The sequence below is a fragment of the Battus philenor genome, unplaced genomic scaffold, assembly GCF_028537555.1.
Source record: "Battus philenor isolate CCGP_79_NKW_IND1 unplaced genomic scaffold, ilBatPhil1.0.hap1 SCAF_15, whole genome shotgun sequence".
Classification (NCBI taxonomy): domain Eukaryota; kingdom Metazoa; phylum Arthropoda; class Insecta; order Lepidoptera; family Papilionidae; genus Battus; species Battus philenor.
The window spans coordinates 9785392-9804279 of NW_027181677.1; the positions used below are offsets into that span (position 1 = coordinate 9785392).

At 34.7% G+C, this 18888-nt stretch overlaps 1 protein-coding gene across 1 annotated transcript; it reads left to right on the forward strand.

Moving 5' to 3' along the window:
* Positions 1–15140, forward strand: LOC137918792 (uncharacterized). The gene is made up of 3 exons (XM_068761693.1): positions 1–372; positions 11728–11948; positions 14110–15140. The coding sequence occupies exons 1-3, from the start codon at positions 255–257 to the stop codon at positions 15004–15006; spliced, it is 1236 nt and encodes a 411-aa protein (XP_068617794.1). The 5' UTR covers positions 1–254; the 3' UTR covers positions 15007–15140.
* The last annotated feature ends 3748 nt before the right edge of the window (positions 15141–18888 follow it).

The following is an 18888-nucleotide window of genomic DNA, read 5'->3' on the forward strand; positions in this document are numbered from 1 at the left end:
TTGATAGTTAAGTCGAGCGAGGAGTTAGTGACTGTCGGTAGAGTATCGCGGACACTTCAATGCGAAAAGTAATATGCGTTACACGGAATATGCAACGAACTATTTTGAAATGTAAATAGACAATCTGTCAAATTTGATGTTTAATTAAAACCAGTTGACAATTTACGATCTAGTTGGATATTTGTAGTGAATTAAGTGATGCTTCAGTGTTGTGAAATGTGTGTTCACCCAGAAAATTTGCCGTGAAGCAGGCGATGCTTGTTGGGGAGCAGTCGCCGGCGCCGCGAGTGGTGGCCGGCTTGCGAAAATTACGCCCAGAATTAACTCCCGGACCTGTGCCCACGCCTGCAGACCCCGACTTTAGGATTTCAGGTCAGCCGTAGCACTAACTAATCTTCAATATTTAAATAATACAATTAACGTTAATTCATAATTTGCTCTTGAATCAACCCTCGCTTTGAGTATATTACAAGTACATGAATTTAAAAACTTTTTGAATCCTTTTATCATGTATTAATCTTAAAAAATCTTCTTTAATATTATACGAATGAAAAGTAAATATTTCTAAATACTAGATTCATCAAAGTAATGCTTACTTCTGTTTATTACATTATTCACGACGTAGAAAAAAATAGGTAATTATTAGAACATAAACATAACAATTCGCGCGCCAAAAATGGAAACAAAACAAAACAAAAAAAAAACTTAACTCATTATCTGTGTGGAAAATACATTTTGTTCACAAGGATCCCTTAGTAATTAGCTATGCGAAGAACCTTTGATTACCTATATATTCATACCAGTTACCATATGTTTACTAAACTACTTTAAATAAATGGTGAAATTGTTCATAGACTCACGAAATCCTCTTCAATCTGTTTCCGTGAAATAACAACAAAATTTTTCTACATTCGCATAGATGCTATGAATTTTCATTTTTTTAAACAATGAACTTATTTATATGGGTAGGTCTTTATATTATTGAAATAAACATCGGGTTTGTTTTTCTTTAACTAAGAATTACAGATTAGCGTCTATTTTACCATTATATTGTTAATTACATAATAAAGATAAATCCGTCCGGACATCTGTCTTTTGCATGTGGAAAGTAGATGTGGTGAAGTAAAACTATACTACTATTACATTTACGCAGAAACAATCAACGAGTAAAGCTAAAGTCTAAACAGAGGTCTCCTCGTGGAGACCCTTAAGGCTACCGAAGCGATCTAAGAGCTTGACAGCTTCCTTATCCGGTTAAGTAGTATTCGTAGTATGTGACCCTCAAGCTTTGTTATCTTAAAAAAGATCTAGGGTTAGGCGCTCGTTGCATGCTTCTTGCCGCCTCGAACTCATGGCATCTCCAAACGCCTCATGGGCAGCAGTGAAAGTCCGGTCTCAAAAAAATCATAGGAACATTAAAACATTGATCAACTTACGGATACAGTAATATGAAGACATAGATGATTATACATTAAGAGCCATATATTCACCTTTTTAAAGCTTTTACATCTTTTAGCAATCACCTTGCATATTATGTGAACAACAGTTTCTAGAGCATAATACAGCGTCGATGTTTAAATAAAAAGAAATAATTATGTTGCTTTTCCAATGTTTTCCGATGACCTCTGTAATGTCGTCTGTCCTCCTTGTGAGTGAACGTTTTGATCTCCGTGGTCTTCATACTAGAATTTGGTTGGAGGCTAGTTTGGTTCACTTGTTGTCGAGAAAGTTGAAAACGATTCGAATCACGAACAAAGCTAGTCACTCCATGGAGTGCTCATCTAAGCGGCTTAAAACTTTGCGACAAAATTCTGTAAAGTAAGCAACGAGAGGTCTAGACTAAGCGTCTTCTATGGTCTTCAGATGAAACCATAAATGCCAACAGACATATTAAGCATTTGTAAATGACAAAAATAAAATTGTAAATATATAGAAGCGCTTGGCTGATCTCTGGTGGTTTTAACTATAGCCTCCGAATAATACTTGCATAGTTTTGTCTTGATGTGTTGACGTCTCCGTATGTATCTAGAATAAGTATGTAGAGTTCTCGGCCGTCAAACGTGAGGATGGTGGAAAATATCTGCGTCATAAATATACCATTTAACGTCTTGCGAACCAGCCTTAGCAGTGGTAGCTTAGTGGTAGAGGAACGAGATTTATGATCGTTGGTCGCGAGTGCGATTGCCGGGTGTATCTTATATAATTTACACAATTATACAGGATTGCCACTGCTCACAAACAAGTTTCCAGAGTATAGGCAGCAGTGCCCTCTGAGTTCTGCGATCTCCAATGTGCCAGAAGCGCGTGGTGATTACATTATATTCTTTCATTGATATCTTTGGGGGAGGCCTTGTAGTGGGCGTCAATAAGTTGAAAAGACGAAACCAACCCTATTTGCTTTAAAACAAAGTTGTGGATGTGTTTTATATAACCTTTTCACTTTTAGACTTAAAATGACAAAGTTTTTTTTTTTTATTTTTTCAAATATTAAAATTTAAAGTTGTCGAGCGTAGATGGATGGTTAGTATAGGTACAATATATTTTCTTGTCTTTAGAGTTTGAAGGCTACTGAATATTAAAGAACAACAGGTGATTCATCTTCATCATTATTGTTATTGCTACTGTTCTGCCGATGAAATTTGTAACTGTTTTTTTACATGTTGGTAATTGCTTTGACATCATGTTTGATAAGTTTGTGTAACTTTTTTTAAACTACTGTATGTTTCATGTACTTGACTAAAATAAATATAAATATGTGAATAATAATTATGTTAATTTCTAAGCGCAACATCCACCAGGTGTTGTTTTAAGGCAAAGGGTTTAGTATAAACAACAGCGTGCAGTTCGCATACGGCACCTACATACGCTTTTTCTGTTTTTTGTGACCTTACCTTTCAGTAAATGTTTGTTTTGGGACTGTCAACAACAACCTAATACGTAATGCCTACATTTAGCATAGACAGTGAGTGCTAAAAAATGTTAGACGAGTTACATGAAAAATCGATATAATCATGTTCACAGTGGTAGATCTTTCTTACTGAACTGCTACATTTTTGATGATATATTAGAATGAAGCGTGCAAGTATTAATCTGTTAACAAATTACAGAGTCGTAAGTTGAAATCATCGTCGTCATTTCAGCCATAAGACCTCCGCTATTGAACATAGGTCTCTCCATAGTTTTCTAATATGAATGGCTAGAAGCCCGTATTCAATGTATTCCGATGATCTTCACGAAGTAGTTGGTCCACATTATTGGTGGACGTACGAAGCTGCGCTTGCCGGTCCGAGGTCTGAACTCCAGAACCATAAAGCTTCATCTGTTCTGTGCGCTGTGTGGTCTGCCCACTACCACTTAATTTGCCAATACGCTAGGCTAAATCAGATTGCTTTTGTTTCTTTTGTTCGTCTACGATTCTCCTCATTCCTGACTTTATCTCGTAGAGAAATCCAGATCATAGGCCTCTCAAAAGCTTGTTGAGTGTCAAAAAGCGGTGTTGCATTAGATTTTGTATTTTTTTTTAATTAAATCCCACGCTGTGATTCAAACATATTGGAAGATATAGTTTCTGATCAAAAATCAGCCAATAATACATATTTATAATATTCATAAATGAGAACAACACATAAGTTTCTTTTCAATAAAACTACGTTAATTTATTAGTCGTATGTGTTCCACAACTGTTAATTATATAGTATCGTTTAATTACAGTGCTTATCACGGTGACGCGGCGTGCTTTTTTTAGCGATTTAATGCTTTTCATGTACAGAAAGTTGATTGCCCTCGTTCTCATGTAATTATTTTGAGTGACTGACATGACTCTTTGGCAATGCACACCCTATATATTACACTACAGGACACGCATTCCCTTGAGTACCAGAAAAAAACACTTTTGTTAGTAGTTTAGCATAAAATTAATATAAACAAGATACTGTGAAAACACCAACAATGTAAACATTTACTCAGCTATGTAATGAAGTACAGCTTAATCTGTACTTTAGCGTCGATTGAAAGGGATCCAGTTATTTGTATTTTGAGGACATGTCGCTACTTATTGTAACCGTAATTAAAAGTATGATTTGCAAATTGAAAACATAAAAATGGATAAAAATATAAATTAAATTATACATGCTTGGATAAAATTTTCGCCCATTACCCAGGGTCGAATTATTGGCAACATTGAACTATTCAATAGAAAACTATTTTATAACAAATAAAAGATGTGAATTAATCACATGTTGTGTGAATTAGTAATAATTTTTTAACCAATTAATATTTTATTGATAGACTATTAGTGTTTTATTTTATATTACACATTTTTGCTATGAATTTTACTTAAGCATGATGTTGCAAATTGTTTCTTTTTAGGTAAAAAACCTATTGAAAATCACTATACATTTACGATATTAAATAGAAATGTTCTCTAATTATTATTTTTTTTTAAATATCTATTGACTATGAAATATTTTAAGTGACACGGCTGACAACATTTAAAACATATTTTGTTTTTAAGTAAACTAGTCATAATATTTAAAATGTTTAAATGTACAGATATAACAGATATTGAGATCGCCAATTACATGTACTTCATAACAGTTCGATAATTAGCTTAATTAAACAATACTTTTAAATGTTGCCACTATAAATGATAGAGTTGGAAGTAATTAGCACAAGGCTGAAAATTATATAAATAAAAAGAAATAACTTGGTAGGTATAAAGGTGATTTGCTAAGATTGCCAGATGTTAATCCAAGGAGGAGATTGTCGATGGTGCCCAATAAAGTACCAGACGCAAATTCACCCTAAAGGTTTGAACTGTAACACCTTTTTGTAACATGATCGCCAGTAACAGCATGCCGACACAGCAGGGAGCGTTATTTGTGCGCGGCGTTCTTTGCTTATGCCGTTGACTGTACAACGCCCATTTTACTCTATATGCTATTGTAAAGGTTTATGACGATAATTACACATCAATGGGCTGTACTATGAACATTTATGGATGATTCACATGCATTATAAGCAGAGTGCTGCTGCATGTGATACTGTGAACATTTTAAAACATTTTCTTTCTTACTATTTTTTTATTTAAAAGATTTTAATGTTTAAGAACAACTTGCTTTTTAATACTCATGCTGTTAAGAAAATGGCTTCTTGTTTAGGTTGATTATCTAATACACGTGGATGTCATACAGCTGAAATGACGACGATTAAACTTATTATTTGAATTATGCTCTGATTGCTTATTACCTTATCACAGATAAAAAAAATGCCTCGTGTCCCTATTAGTGCATTTTACAACTGCATGTACTGACCGGGAAAGGGTTGGGCACTGAAGGAAAACCAGATTCTAATGACGAGAAACATAGTCTCAGTTGTTAGTAAAAGCATTAAATATAATCTGCATTTAAATTGCGTATAAGGAACGGATGTAGGAGGTTTGTACGTAGGTACGTGTTATTCTTACCGCGCTTGAGAGGAAAATAAATATTACTTTTATGTACGTGCTACATTTGAAAGAAAGTAACACTTGTTAGAGAGTCAAATGTTATGATGTTATTATTGAACCTATATTTGTAAATTAAAACAATGTATTTGAAATCATTTAACTTGAGAATCTATTCACCAATTTCAATAGAAATTTGAATCTGCGATCACCATTACTCTAATTTGCCACAGATATCGGTACTACCCATAATTAACCTTTATACGAGGGTCAAACTGAAAGTTCTTAGAAAATCAAAAACTAAGCATTCTAGCAAGTTATTAGTTTTATTATAACTTTTCAAAATAGCGTCCATTTACATCAATACATCACTGCATTCGATGGAACCATTGAGAAAAGCACCTTGCCCACTCGGCCTTAGGGGTCTCTTCGACGGCGTTTTGAAACGCAGCCACTGCTTCTTCGGCGTCCATAAAATGTTTTCCTCGAAGTTTTTCTTTTATTTTCGGGAATAAATAAAAATCGCAGGGTGCGAGGTCGGGGCTATACGGCGGGTGACCCAGTAATTCCACGTCTGAGGTCGCCAAATAGTCGATCGTTTGCCTGGCGGTGTGCGACGAGGCATTGTCGTGATGAAGGAGGATCCTGCTGCGAGGTCGTTTCTCTCGAACTTTTTCCAAGACAAGTGGCAAACAGTTGTTAGTGTACCACTCTGCATTAACCGTTTTCTGATCCTCTAAGACAACTGTCGCGTAATGACCTGTCTTTCCGAAGAACGAGGCCACCATCTTTTTTCCAACACTTCGACCTCTCTTCACTTTAGTTGGCAACTCTTCGGAAGGAAACACCCACTGAGCAGACTGTCTTTTGGTTTCCGGATCATAACAGTAAATCCAGCTTTCGTCACCCGTTAGTATGTCGAACACAGCATTTGAGTCACCTCCGTTAAATTTTTGGATCATTTCTCGGCACCAATCAACACGGCGGAGTTTTTGAGCCTCGGTCAAATTATGCGGTATCCAGCGGGCACAAAGCTTCCTGACCGCTAAATGTTCATGGAGGATTTTGTGCACTTGACTCATACCTATGCCTAGACTTGTCCGAATCTGCTGATAGGTCACTCTTTTGTCAGTCTCTATCATACGCCGCACAACACTGATATTGTCTTCAGTCGTCGCTGTAGAAGGCCGTCCCTCACGCAAATCATCGGTGAGATTAGTTCGACCACGTTTGAATTCATTAAACCAGTTGTAAACTGTGGCACGAGATGGGGCTTTATCGTGAAAAGCCAATCGAAGTCTATCATAACTTTCTTGTTGACTTATATGACATCGAAAGTCATAAAAAATCATTGCACGAAAATTTTCTCGGCTTAAATTCATTCTGATGTGCACAGACAATTTTCAATTTGCCGCCAAATCGTAAAACAAATGACAAATGAATGAAATGTATACTCAATATTATTGGTAAAGAGTTCTATTTTCAAAATTTAAACTTATTTTTTTAATATAATGCTTTTAAGTTGCCAGTTCTAAAAACTTTCAGTTTGGCCCTCGTACCTATTATATTATTAAAATCCCAGAAAATATAACCTAACCTAACTCTTTTTTTATATGATTTTTTAAACGTTAATGATATAAAGCGGTTATTTAACTGGAACAAATATACTTCTTTGGAAGATTTTTTGTTGTAATAGAAATCCATAGAATTGTTTTTATTTTAATGTGTACAATGCTTTTAGAAAAAATCTGCACATATAACGTATTTACTGATGATAGTATTTTTGGTCTAGTCCGTTATAAATGTGCTCGCTGGTCTAGTCAACTATCATAATATAATTTCAATTCGTATTATTATACGTTTAATGTTGAAATTTGACTGTACACTAATTTTAATATTTTTGTTATAAAAATTAATGGTTGTAGTTTTATCAATACATGTGTAGTATGGATTTCATTATTTTTCTTTTTGCACTTTTTTTTGGGAATATATAAACGAAGGTTTTCATTTCGTACGAATTTTTTAGAGTTGAATATATTTCCAAATTTATCATTTGTCATATGTATTTCTTAACACGAAATTTTTGGCACGCTTTTCTAAGAAAAGTATCGACACCGATGGCCGAATATCAGATACAAATAATGTGTATTAATGTATTTTTATCAAGGTCTCTTAATATCTCTGTTTAACAATTTAATTTACGTGCCATGACTGCCCGTAGCAAATGTATAGCCACTAATTCAGCACAAGATTGCTCGCGATTTGAAAGGAATTCAGATGATATTTTGAGTAGTCGTTGTAATGTAGCTAAATGTGTGGGCACCGGACAAACTAATTTAGAATCGATCGTAATGATTTTTCTAAGTTGTATTTGAAAATCGTACACAGTCGGACGTCTGTAAGTATAGGTCTTCTATTCACAAAACTCAAGCGCCACAAAGCTACGTACTTGCACTGTCTAAAACATGTTTGTTGTAGATAGGCTTATCATGGTCGATGAGACATGACTCTTCGATCCAATATTGACCCGTCCCAATGCCCGGCCGCCGGTCGTCTCTTGATAAAAACGAAATCGATGACACTTAATAAATGACAGGCAAGCTGCGTTAGCTGGCGCATCAAGGTTAGGTAGCATAGTTTTGCTTTATAGGCGAGATTTTTCGCCAGTGCCAATGCTTTGCAGCTGTTTACAAAGTCGTGTGTGCACAATTCAATTTGATGCAATATTTTTAATGCAGATAATTGCATAATGCCTTGCAGTGGGCGGCTATCGGCAGACATGATGATAATGATTCAATTCTATCATTTAATATTTCATATTGATTTGTGTGTTTAATTTTAGAAAGTAGGTTATGAAGCGAATGGAAATAACAATTATTTTCATTAAGTAATATACAATTACGTCGTTATTTATTAAACCATCAGTCTTCTAATACGATGTTATTGATTTTAAGCATTTAGAGTTTAATCAAACTAAAGAGACTACAATATATTCGGATTCTAAGACTATAACTTTATAACTTAATAAGCAAGTAATTTTCCAAATTTTCATAACAGTAAATGGCATGACGTTATATATATATATGTATATGTATATATATACATAGTTAAATAATAGTAAAATGTACAACGGCCGCCTTATCACACGAGGCAATTTCTTCCAGATAACCATGATATAAAAACACAAAAGGAATTAGTTAATTAACGTGTACATATATACAAAATATGCATATATACATATACTATACATATTCTCCTCCTTCCGCTGCGATTAATGGGATTATACCGTTATTAGGTCATTACCGTGTCTGGGCCTGCCGCCAGACAGTATTGTAAAAGCATTGTTATGATTTAACTTTAATGACTTAACTGTAGTTTATTCTATTGCTGGCAAAATATTTTTTTGGGAACGGACTGTCTATTACTGTTGCCCAAATGGCATTTACAGTTTCCGCGGGCTTGAGTTGGGAGGACGCAGAGGGCGCTTGGCTTGGCTCTTTTAAAGTCGCGAAGAGCGATGGTTTCTAGGGGAACCTAGACTCGGGCTGCTGCACGCTACTTTATCGGATTGGACTCTAATCTCATGTTGCTTAGGATATTGTGTTACAAATTCCTGTGCACTATCTATTATGGGCGTGTCATATTATCCGGTGAGCGAACTCTTGCGTTTGATAATTCATTCTGTCTACCCGTACTTGTATTATATTGTCATTTAAAAGGCGCCCCCGGTTATATTTATTTTGATAACACTATTCCATTGTTCAGACAGTTCGTCGTCTATTAATGTTAATAAAACTAAAATAAAATGACTTCATTTGTGTAATAATATTGTGTTTAGTGAATCATTATTCGGTGTTTGAGAGTTTTATTTTGAGGTATGATACAGAAAAAAATAAAGGTTGATCTTGTGCCTGTCGAACTGTCCGTCAGCTTGATGTTGGGTTGGTAACCTTAACCCTTTCCACTCCAATATAGGATTATAGTCTTGTTCAATTCGTTTCTGATCCGTTCTTGTATTACATACTATCATTTTCGATCGATTTGATTACGTTATAACTGTTTGGTTTTTAAAGAGAACAGTTACTGACGCTTTTACCTGATCATTACTTATGACTATAGAACAGCGAAAATCTAAATAAAATCTTTTTAATTTATTTATTTGTACACCATTGTGTGTATTGTACACCAAAAAACTTTAAAAAAGGAAAGGATATGTAACAAAATGACATAGATAATAATTAAAAAAGAAAAACTATTTATATGTATATACAGGTACAAGAGGCGGTCTAATCGTTCAAGGCGACCTTTACCAGACAAATTTTGGATGGAGATGAGAAACATCAAGGAGAGGACAGTTTAGGGTGTACATAATAAAATAAATAAACATTAAAATATACTACACTTGCATATACACTACGTGTAAAACTTATTCCATGAATACGAATAAATAAATGCTACACATTAATCTATTTTAGAGATCAAAGAATCTTGTTCGTATGTGTAAAAGTTAATACTAAAATTTTACGCCTAATGTAATTTGTATTCATCGATGAAACATACCTATACAGCTGTGTAATATTATTGACACCGCATACAATTGACACAGTTAGAAGAAAATACAATAGTGGATGCGGGTTTCCCACAGCGGCCCTTAAATTTCACTTTCGACGCGTTTGTCACTTTCGTTCGCTGTACATGATTGCTGGTAATCTTGAAAGGTTGTTGTGTAATGTTAGCTTCGCATTGCATATACATGTAAATAGCTTGCAATAACAAAGTCAACACATTAAAGAGTCTAAACTAAACATCGGTTATTACTAAACCCTTCTGCATATAGACCTTCTGTCGTCAAACAGTGTGTACTACCAGTATTTTTATATGTGACCAATATATCTATTTATTTATTCCTATCGCTTTCTACTAATTATAGATTACACCCAATGTAGTTGCGTATGATATTTTTAATAATGTATCATATATATCTAATTTTTCACTATAGTCTATTAATTAAGATACAAACAACCACTGTGAATTAAGTAAATAAACACGAAAATATAAGGTTAGACACAGCGTAGAGACGGTGTTACCTCGTGACACATAGAACAATGATGATCTCTACCTATCAGGACCACAACACAGAGGCTTTTAAGATCCAGGAATTATGTATTTAGTCACTTTAAATAGGTATTTAGCAAACAATACTAAGTTACAATTCGTGGCAACATGACATTTCTACTATATGTTACTATCATAAGCGGAAACTGAAAGGAATGAAACCAATCGAATATTAAATGTCGTGATTACTTGATAATCTTATTACTCTATTACTGGATTGCTTGCCGATCATGAATTTATTTAAGTCGCAAGGTAAAAATGAATATCGTAGGATATAATGTTAAGAATGAGCGACAATAGACTCTGTACTGTTTTGTTTTAGTTTTTTTTTGAAGTTTTTATTAATTATAGCAAAATAGATGCCATTTAAATATATGGTCTGTACGGTGAAATCAATTCGTATAAATCACAGAACACGCCATCTCCCGATCATATTGTAAAGAAATGCTGATGGAGCTACTTTCGCCACTTCTCTCGGTACTAACGCTTTCCTAATGAATAGGAAATATTAACCAGATATTAGCAACTAATCAAGCCGATGGCCTCTCGGTCGTTTTTGAGTCAGAAAGCTAAATGAGTTGTGAGGGTTAAGCCGACGTTCTCAGGTCCTTGCCAGGTTACTCCATGGGGCGATCGCCTAAACGAACTAAGAGATTGTCTGTCTGTTAATCCAGTAGTAGAATGAAGTGACCCGAACAGATGAATGAGGCTTCCTGTGGGGAATTTGACTGAATCATCAATTTTGTACTTCATGTTTTTAAGTTACAGCTATATATATTCTTACTGTTGATTGGTTTTTCGGTATTTATCTATCTTTTGGATCTTATAATGTCCGAAGATTTATATGGTGACCGGGTTGGTAGAACGTAAAGTTAGGCTATACGGAAGACCAATAATTCTTCCTTTTTAAAAAATGTTTATTATTAATGTAAAATTAAAGTAATCATAATTAACATCGTATTGGGTACATATTATTAGTTTTTAAGACTCTTAAGCTCGATACTTGTAGATGAATTAGGCACATGAATACCTACGAAATAGTTTTCAGTCAGGGTTGTCATCCGAGACGTATTCGTATTTCCGATTTCAATGTATCCGAGAAGACGGAACGTCTGATCGGTTGCTATTACCGTTTTATGAAGTGTCTAAATAACTTTGTTTTTATACAGGCGTTCTCAGACAGTACTACAATGACGACGAGGATTCGTGGGCGTGGGTGCGTGCAGCGGTGCGTAGCGGCTGCCTGCTGGCCTGGCGCGAGGGTACCCTGCCCCGCAGGCCTGCAGCCAGGCTCCCTCTGCGCCACTTGCACTTGCGCGCTGCCCCGAGACTGCCCAACGCGTTCCAGCTCTCTCGTTTACGAGATGACGCCTCCGTCGCCACTTTTCAGGTGGGATTATTGGCATTTTTTTATTTTTTCACTTTTTAACATACACCACTATCTCACTTTGCCTGATACGTTCCAAAAACACGGCGCAAATTGAAATGATGCAAAGTGAATTAAGGTTTTCGATAGCAAACCATGTGAAGACTCGAACATGTAATGAACAACGCAACTTCGAAAAAAAACTCAACAAAACGACGCTAAGCGAAGTATTGTTATATTATGTAATGTATACCAATACTAACACATATCATTACATTGTGATCTAATTTACGAAGTGTGCACATGTCCAGAAGTTTTAGTATTTGTTTCATAATCAATTTTCTTATATAAGTACTAAATAATTACTTACTTATTGTCGCCAATGTATTCGCGTCACATGAGCGACTGCTCAATAACTGTTGTAAATTTATGAAAGCATTGTCTCAAAACAATAGTCAGTAGCAGTATATCATCATAAACAACGTATGAACATCATTGTTAGGAATTGGTTTTTTAATTATATTATTATATTTTATTGTAATTACATGTTTGAACTGATTTATTAAAATTAAATCCATATTGTTAATTACACTCGATGACTTTGACGATAGAAAGTGGATTTGTATTCTGCAAAATACAATCTGAATATAAAGTCAAAATAATTGAAAATTTGAATTGAAAAAAATTTCCTCACGTTATCTGCTTCACATTGACTCTAATGTCAGAGAGAAATAATTTACCTGCCATAAGTTGTTACCTAAGTTAAAACTTTGAACGTGTTTAAGATTTAGTAGAGATCTATGGCAAACTAAATTTCTTTATGGATTTCTACTATTACGGATAGTCTGTACACAATAAAAGAAATTTTCATTAAAATAACATACTATACCAAATATAATAAAAATAAACATACATTATAACAATAAATTATTTATTTTATTTCACATTGTACCTAAAAAATTTAAAAACATGCTATTTTATCGTCGCCCACAGAAACCATTCTGTGCATCTTTTCAGACGTGTTACATATCTGTTTACACAATTTGAATATACCTATTACTCCGTTTTACGTGACCCACATTCAATATTTTTATGATGTAATAATGTGTACATTACGTAATGATTTACATTCAGTTCTCTCGTAGTCTTAAACAATAAAATATATTACTTAAAGGCTATTAAAAAAGTGTATATACGTAAAAATATGACTTTATAGTGTGTTTCACTAATAAATGAAGGCTATATTTAATATATTGTAATTATCGTTGTTTAATATTTTATAAATTCAAATTTAAAAACATAATGTTTCTTTTGAAGTAAGCGCTTTGGTTGCGTCGTTAACCTCATATATACTTTTAAGGTTTATTTAACAATATAACTTTAATTAGATATTTAAAACTAAGAAACAGAACGTGGTGATATCTTGTGTGTGTTACAAGTTTATTTTTATTTTCTGTATTTATCATGTTTCTATCACTATTTTTGATATAATATAAACATTTTATTAGAGATAATAAATTTTGATGCATACAACACTCTTTGGTTAGACAGTTAGTAAGATATAATTTTATACAAATATATCGAATAGTATATCCGTTAGTTATAGAAAGTTGGTGTCATCGTGCATTTGAATAAATCTGTTTTTATATAAAACACATTGCGACAAAAGCTTTCGCAAGGGGCTAACGTCTTCTAAGATGTGTCGACCCCTTACCAGCGCACCTTTCTCACGCACTCTTCATTTAATGGACCTCGACGTAACGGCACACACGTAAATCATAGTGCCGTGTATCGCGACCTTTTGATAGTCGTATTTACTGTAAAAAGGGCTAGATCACGATGGTGTCGACATTAGAATTCGTGTTTTGAATGCAACCCCTTATGTAATAGTACAGAATTAAACGATTCTTCGTTTCACAGTAAGCTCTCGGATGTTTATAATTTTTTTTAATACATTTTTTGCCTAGGATTTTGTAACGTTTTTTATTGATAAATTTTTTGGAATAAACTTAATAGTTATTAAGTACCTCCTTATAAACTAGCTTAATAGTCAGTTGAGTAATCTCGACCACTTGATTTCGGCTTGACGTGAATTTGTAGGACACCTTGTATATGTTTTGCGTATATTTTGTTAAAAAAATAGTTTAATATGAAGACACCATTAGAGTAATGTCTTTTGTTACAGGCATGCAACGAGACGGAGTACGCTCGCTGGGTACGTGCACTGTGCGTCGAAATATTGGGTCAGACGCCACTCCTCCAGGTCCGTTTCCTTGATGTATTGCCAGCAGCGGACACCAGTCGTGAACCAAAGAAAGAGATACCACAGCAGGAAACGCCATCCTGTCCCCCCAGACCGCCCCCGAGAGCGAGACGGAGGCTATTGACGTCGGAGACACAGCTGCCGAGACGTGACCACTCCCCGGCAGCCACGGACGAGGGCATCGTCGTGGAAGACGACGACTACGACTCATCGTCTGACCGCAGCCTAGACCTCTCGCTCTCCCTCGACGCTCTAAAGTCGATTGACGTGATCGACGCTCCAGTCAGAAAAGCCAAAATCATTAAATGCGATAACTGTAGCAAACTGAACGCCAGTCAACAGCATCATACATTGCCGCGTGTGTCGAGGACGGGCGAATCGGAAAAGAGACGGCATAGATACCTGAAACGATGGGAAGGTACAACTGGAGGGGCGGAGAGGGGCCGCTACGCACTCGAAGCGGCGCGACGGAAGACTGCTTCGTTGGAGAGTCGTGCGAGGTCATGTTCCCCAAACACGCACGAGGTAGTTTCGAAGTACGTCCCAGTACGCGAGCGGCGCGCTCTTTTCGAGTCGCTGTCAAAGAGTGGCGGTAGCTTAGCGCGGAGTAGTGAGCAGCTAGCGAGGCCGATAGTGACAACTGCTACGCCCAGGCGAGCAGCTTCTTTGCACGATCTTCAAGCGCCACCGACAAGGTCGGTTAGCGATTTGCGCCAGTTCTTCGAGGCAGTGGCCCGAGGCGCCGGGTCTTGCGGCGCTCGTCATAGCGCCCCCCCGAACCCCATTCCCCGCGCCTTCACCTCCCTCACCTGTGCATAATTGACTTCTTGTAAATATTGTAGATACGGCGTTAATCGCTACCTATCTCACTAAGTCGTTTGTTTTAAGACTGTTAAAAGTATTGTTATAGATGTATCTAATATAAATGAAACCTAATATCTATAAATATGTGTTTTATTTTTATTCCCTTAGAGAATAGAAACAAAAAGGTTTTTTCTTAATTACGTCGACACTTCACTGCTTTTAAAAGAATATGGCCTGTTTTGGAATGTTAATATGCCTAGTTTCTCAAACCATTATTAAATTTTGCATTCTTGTAATTGAGTTTATTAAAAATATTACAGAATGTTTCGCTGACAAATAAGCTTCATTTAACCTTTAAACTATTTTACATCTATAACCAATCACCCTGTAGATAAATAAAGACTTCTCTCCGTATGGTTCAACCATTTTCAATACACGTAGTTTATCTAAATTATTTCAAAGTAAATACAAAGGAGGGCCGTAACATAAAATGTCAGTGGCTTAGAACCACAAAGGTCGACCCGCGAGCCTCGATTTGTCCTTCGCTCGCTGTTGCGTCGTCGTAAAACATTCTCTTACTAAATGCTCTCTAAGCATGGCGCTTTAGCATTGTTTACATCGCAAACGTGTACTAACAAACATTACGGAATTAAATTTAGGCTTGTCACTTTAGTCATATGATGCAACTTATAACTACAAAGCTATTACATATTTTATTTATTTGCATCCACACCAGACTGAAACAAAAATATTTTTATCAAAAAAAAAATATATAAAACTAGTCACCAAGAGCATTATCGATATAAGCGGATACACATATTTGACTGAATTTTTTAATGAAAATAATAATAATTTAAATTGTAATACAAAAAAAATCGCGAAGTAAATTAATATTTGAAATCGTCATATACAAAGCAAATATGTATATATATATATATATATATATATATATATATATATAGTGGTAGCCCTGCGGTAGGGGACTGAGACTTGCGATTGTTGCGGTGGTAGGTTCGATTCCCAGGATGTAGTCTTATATAATTCACACTTTGTGCATTAAATATATGGATTGCTACTGCTCGCAAACAAGTTTCCAGAAGATCAGCAGCAGAGTTCTCTACGCACCATAAAACTAAACTACGATCGCCAACGCTCCTGCCAAGCGTGGCGATTATGGCATATCCTTCCGTAGAAATCTTTGGGCAGACCTTTGCCTTTCTGTTGGCATCTATGGCTTGAAAAAAAGTATGCCTGAAACTTTGAATTATAATAAAAATACGTAAATTATAATTAAATTCATTATATTAAGTTAATGTTTAAAATGAAAAACTGACAAGTATTTAAAACGAAGTTTATTTATTTTATTTTAAACATTTCAGCGTTGCTTTTTTAAAAATCGATTTGGTATACAATAAATAAATACAAATAAATATTTAAAAAAATTCCTTGATACTTCTAAAAGGGTAATATTACTACTAGGAAAGATGGTATCGGCAATGTCTAGCCGCTTTGTTTATAATTTCCATTGTTTAGAACCATGGAATGTCGGAGGTGGCGGGCCTAATGACTCCCTTGATTACAGATAAGATTTTGACTGGACTTCCGACAATGATAAGGGATGTGTCATTTGATAAATAATTAAGTAAAGTAACGCGGGAGGCGCAGGCGATGTAAATCATTGTGCAGAAGTCTTTTTTAGAATCATTGGTCTATATTTAGATAAATGACGTCATTTTGATTTTTTTATTACGTTCACCTCGGCATTTATTTCGACTATCATGTACTATTTTCTAACATTGCTATGTTATCACTTCAGCGTAGGTTGCGTCGCTAGTGTTTTTTCCGCCACTAATTCCAATGCTAATGGTAGTTTTGTCAGCTAGGTAAAACCAGCTAAGCAAGGCGACCTTCAGCCTTCTCGGGCGCCCTTGGATTGGAATGATAAACGCGTATTGATAGCTAAGCCGAGGTACCCTCTTGTGGGCCCTTGCCTCAGGTGGCCCAAACATTCGGCGGCCACTCATTCTGATATCATTGTTTGTGCTGTGAAGGCGCCAGTTAAACATCTCGAGAGATCGTTCGAGCTAACATACGTAAACGAAGTTACAGCTCTTCTGCGCTATGCTCCCCCAAGTCCGCGAAATCTGTAAATATCAACAAGGCAACCGTGTAAATCCATATAGAAAAAAAAACTTCTCGTATAATCTCTTTTGAAAATATTAGGCCAATGAAACATACCGAACATAAACAGACGGTATTAATTTCACCACAAAAATTGTTATTCAAAATACCAGGTAGCCCTCAATTATATGTATTATGTGTAGAGAATACATTCTAAATAAAAAAAGAAACAATGGTAGGTAATCTAGAGTATCTTACTTAAAAGTCAAATTAATAGTAATTTAATTTTTAATTTAATATTTTTATTGTACACGCTACAATACATTTATATTTTACTTTATATAGTAGTTATTAATTCAAAAGTTAAAAAGATAAATACATTTTAAAATAGTAAATAACCCATTCAACTGATCCTATGAGAAATGAATACAGAATATAGGCTTATGTGACCAACAGTAGGCGTATTATAAAAATATTTAAAATATTTTTTTTTAAAAGAGACTTGTAATGATTTACGCATGATAATATTTATTTTTGTTGATTAATTTACAAGAATGATATTACAATATTCAAATATTTTTTAAAAATTTCTTGTAAAAAGGCAACTGTTTGGCTGGCTCTTCTGAACAGATCATCTCTAAGCTGGTGGTAGCTTACCACAGTGTTAAAATAATCGACGGTTGAAAAGCACATGTAAATGTCTGCTTGAATAAAACAGCATAGTAAGGTTAGTTTAAAATCAAAACTGTGTAGCAAAACTAATAATTTCAAATAGAGCGCAGTCAGAACAAGATGTAGACGACACTATTAACGCTAATTAGTGAACATGCAATTATGTACATCGGCCGTAATTGAAATAACAACGTTTTAAATTTATAACAATCGTAAGTATTCTAACAAGCTATTAACATACAACAAAATTCTTCCGCAGATATTAAGATGACATAATTTGTGCAAAAGCATAATAAATATTACTTATGAAAAACAAGAAGGCAGTTAAGAAAATATTTAAATAGTAGAAACATTGTTAAAATCGAAATATGGTAAAGCATTTATTTATTCCCTAGTAAATCGGTAAAAATGAAATCACATCAAAAACATTAAATGTCAGATTACATTTCTCGAATTTATCACAAAACATATGCACAAGTATGTGTTTATATATAGGAATGTATAAAAAAGTAAATTAAAGTAATATACATAACGTTAAATAGATTCGTTCATTTTTGCACCTTTGTGGCCGGCAATTTAAAATAAAAATTATGAAAATAGCGGCGACTTATTTATGTTTACGTCATTACATTTGTTATTATTGTATTTTTTCTTTATTTTTCTGGTGGTGTGGCAAGAGAATGCTTTAAAGTGAAAAATTAAGCTCTAAGTAACTTTTGTTAAATATGACAATGCATATGTTATTAACATGTTGAAAGGCTTGTGTATTCGTTGAGTTCGTAGTACATACGAAAAATATTTTTTTACGATAACTTTGAATCAGCTTACATTAATTTAATATTCCATTGGTACAAAATATAGTGTATGTTACAAATAGATAGGTAAACTAATTGGTTAAAGGTGTAAAAGCCTTAAAGTGGTGAATGCATTTGCTGTTAATTAATGTATATTACTCCCTAGTCAAAAATGAAAGATTCCACAGACGTAATAAATAACGCAAGTACGATAAATCATTTTCAAAATTCTAATCATTATAAATTAAAATAAATTACTGTTTACTTTCTGTTCTCGTAGACTCTGTACTATCAGAAGTTATTCGTCTGT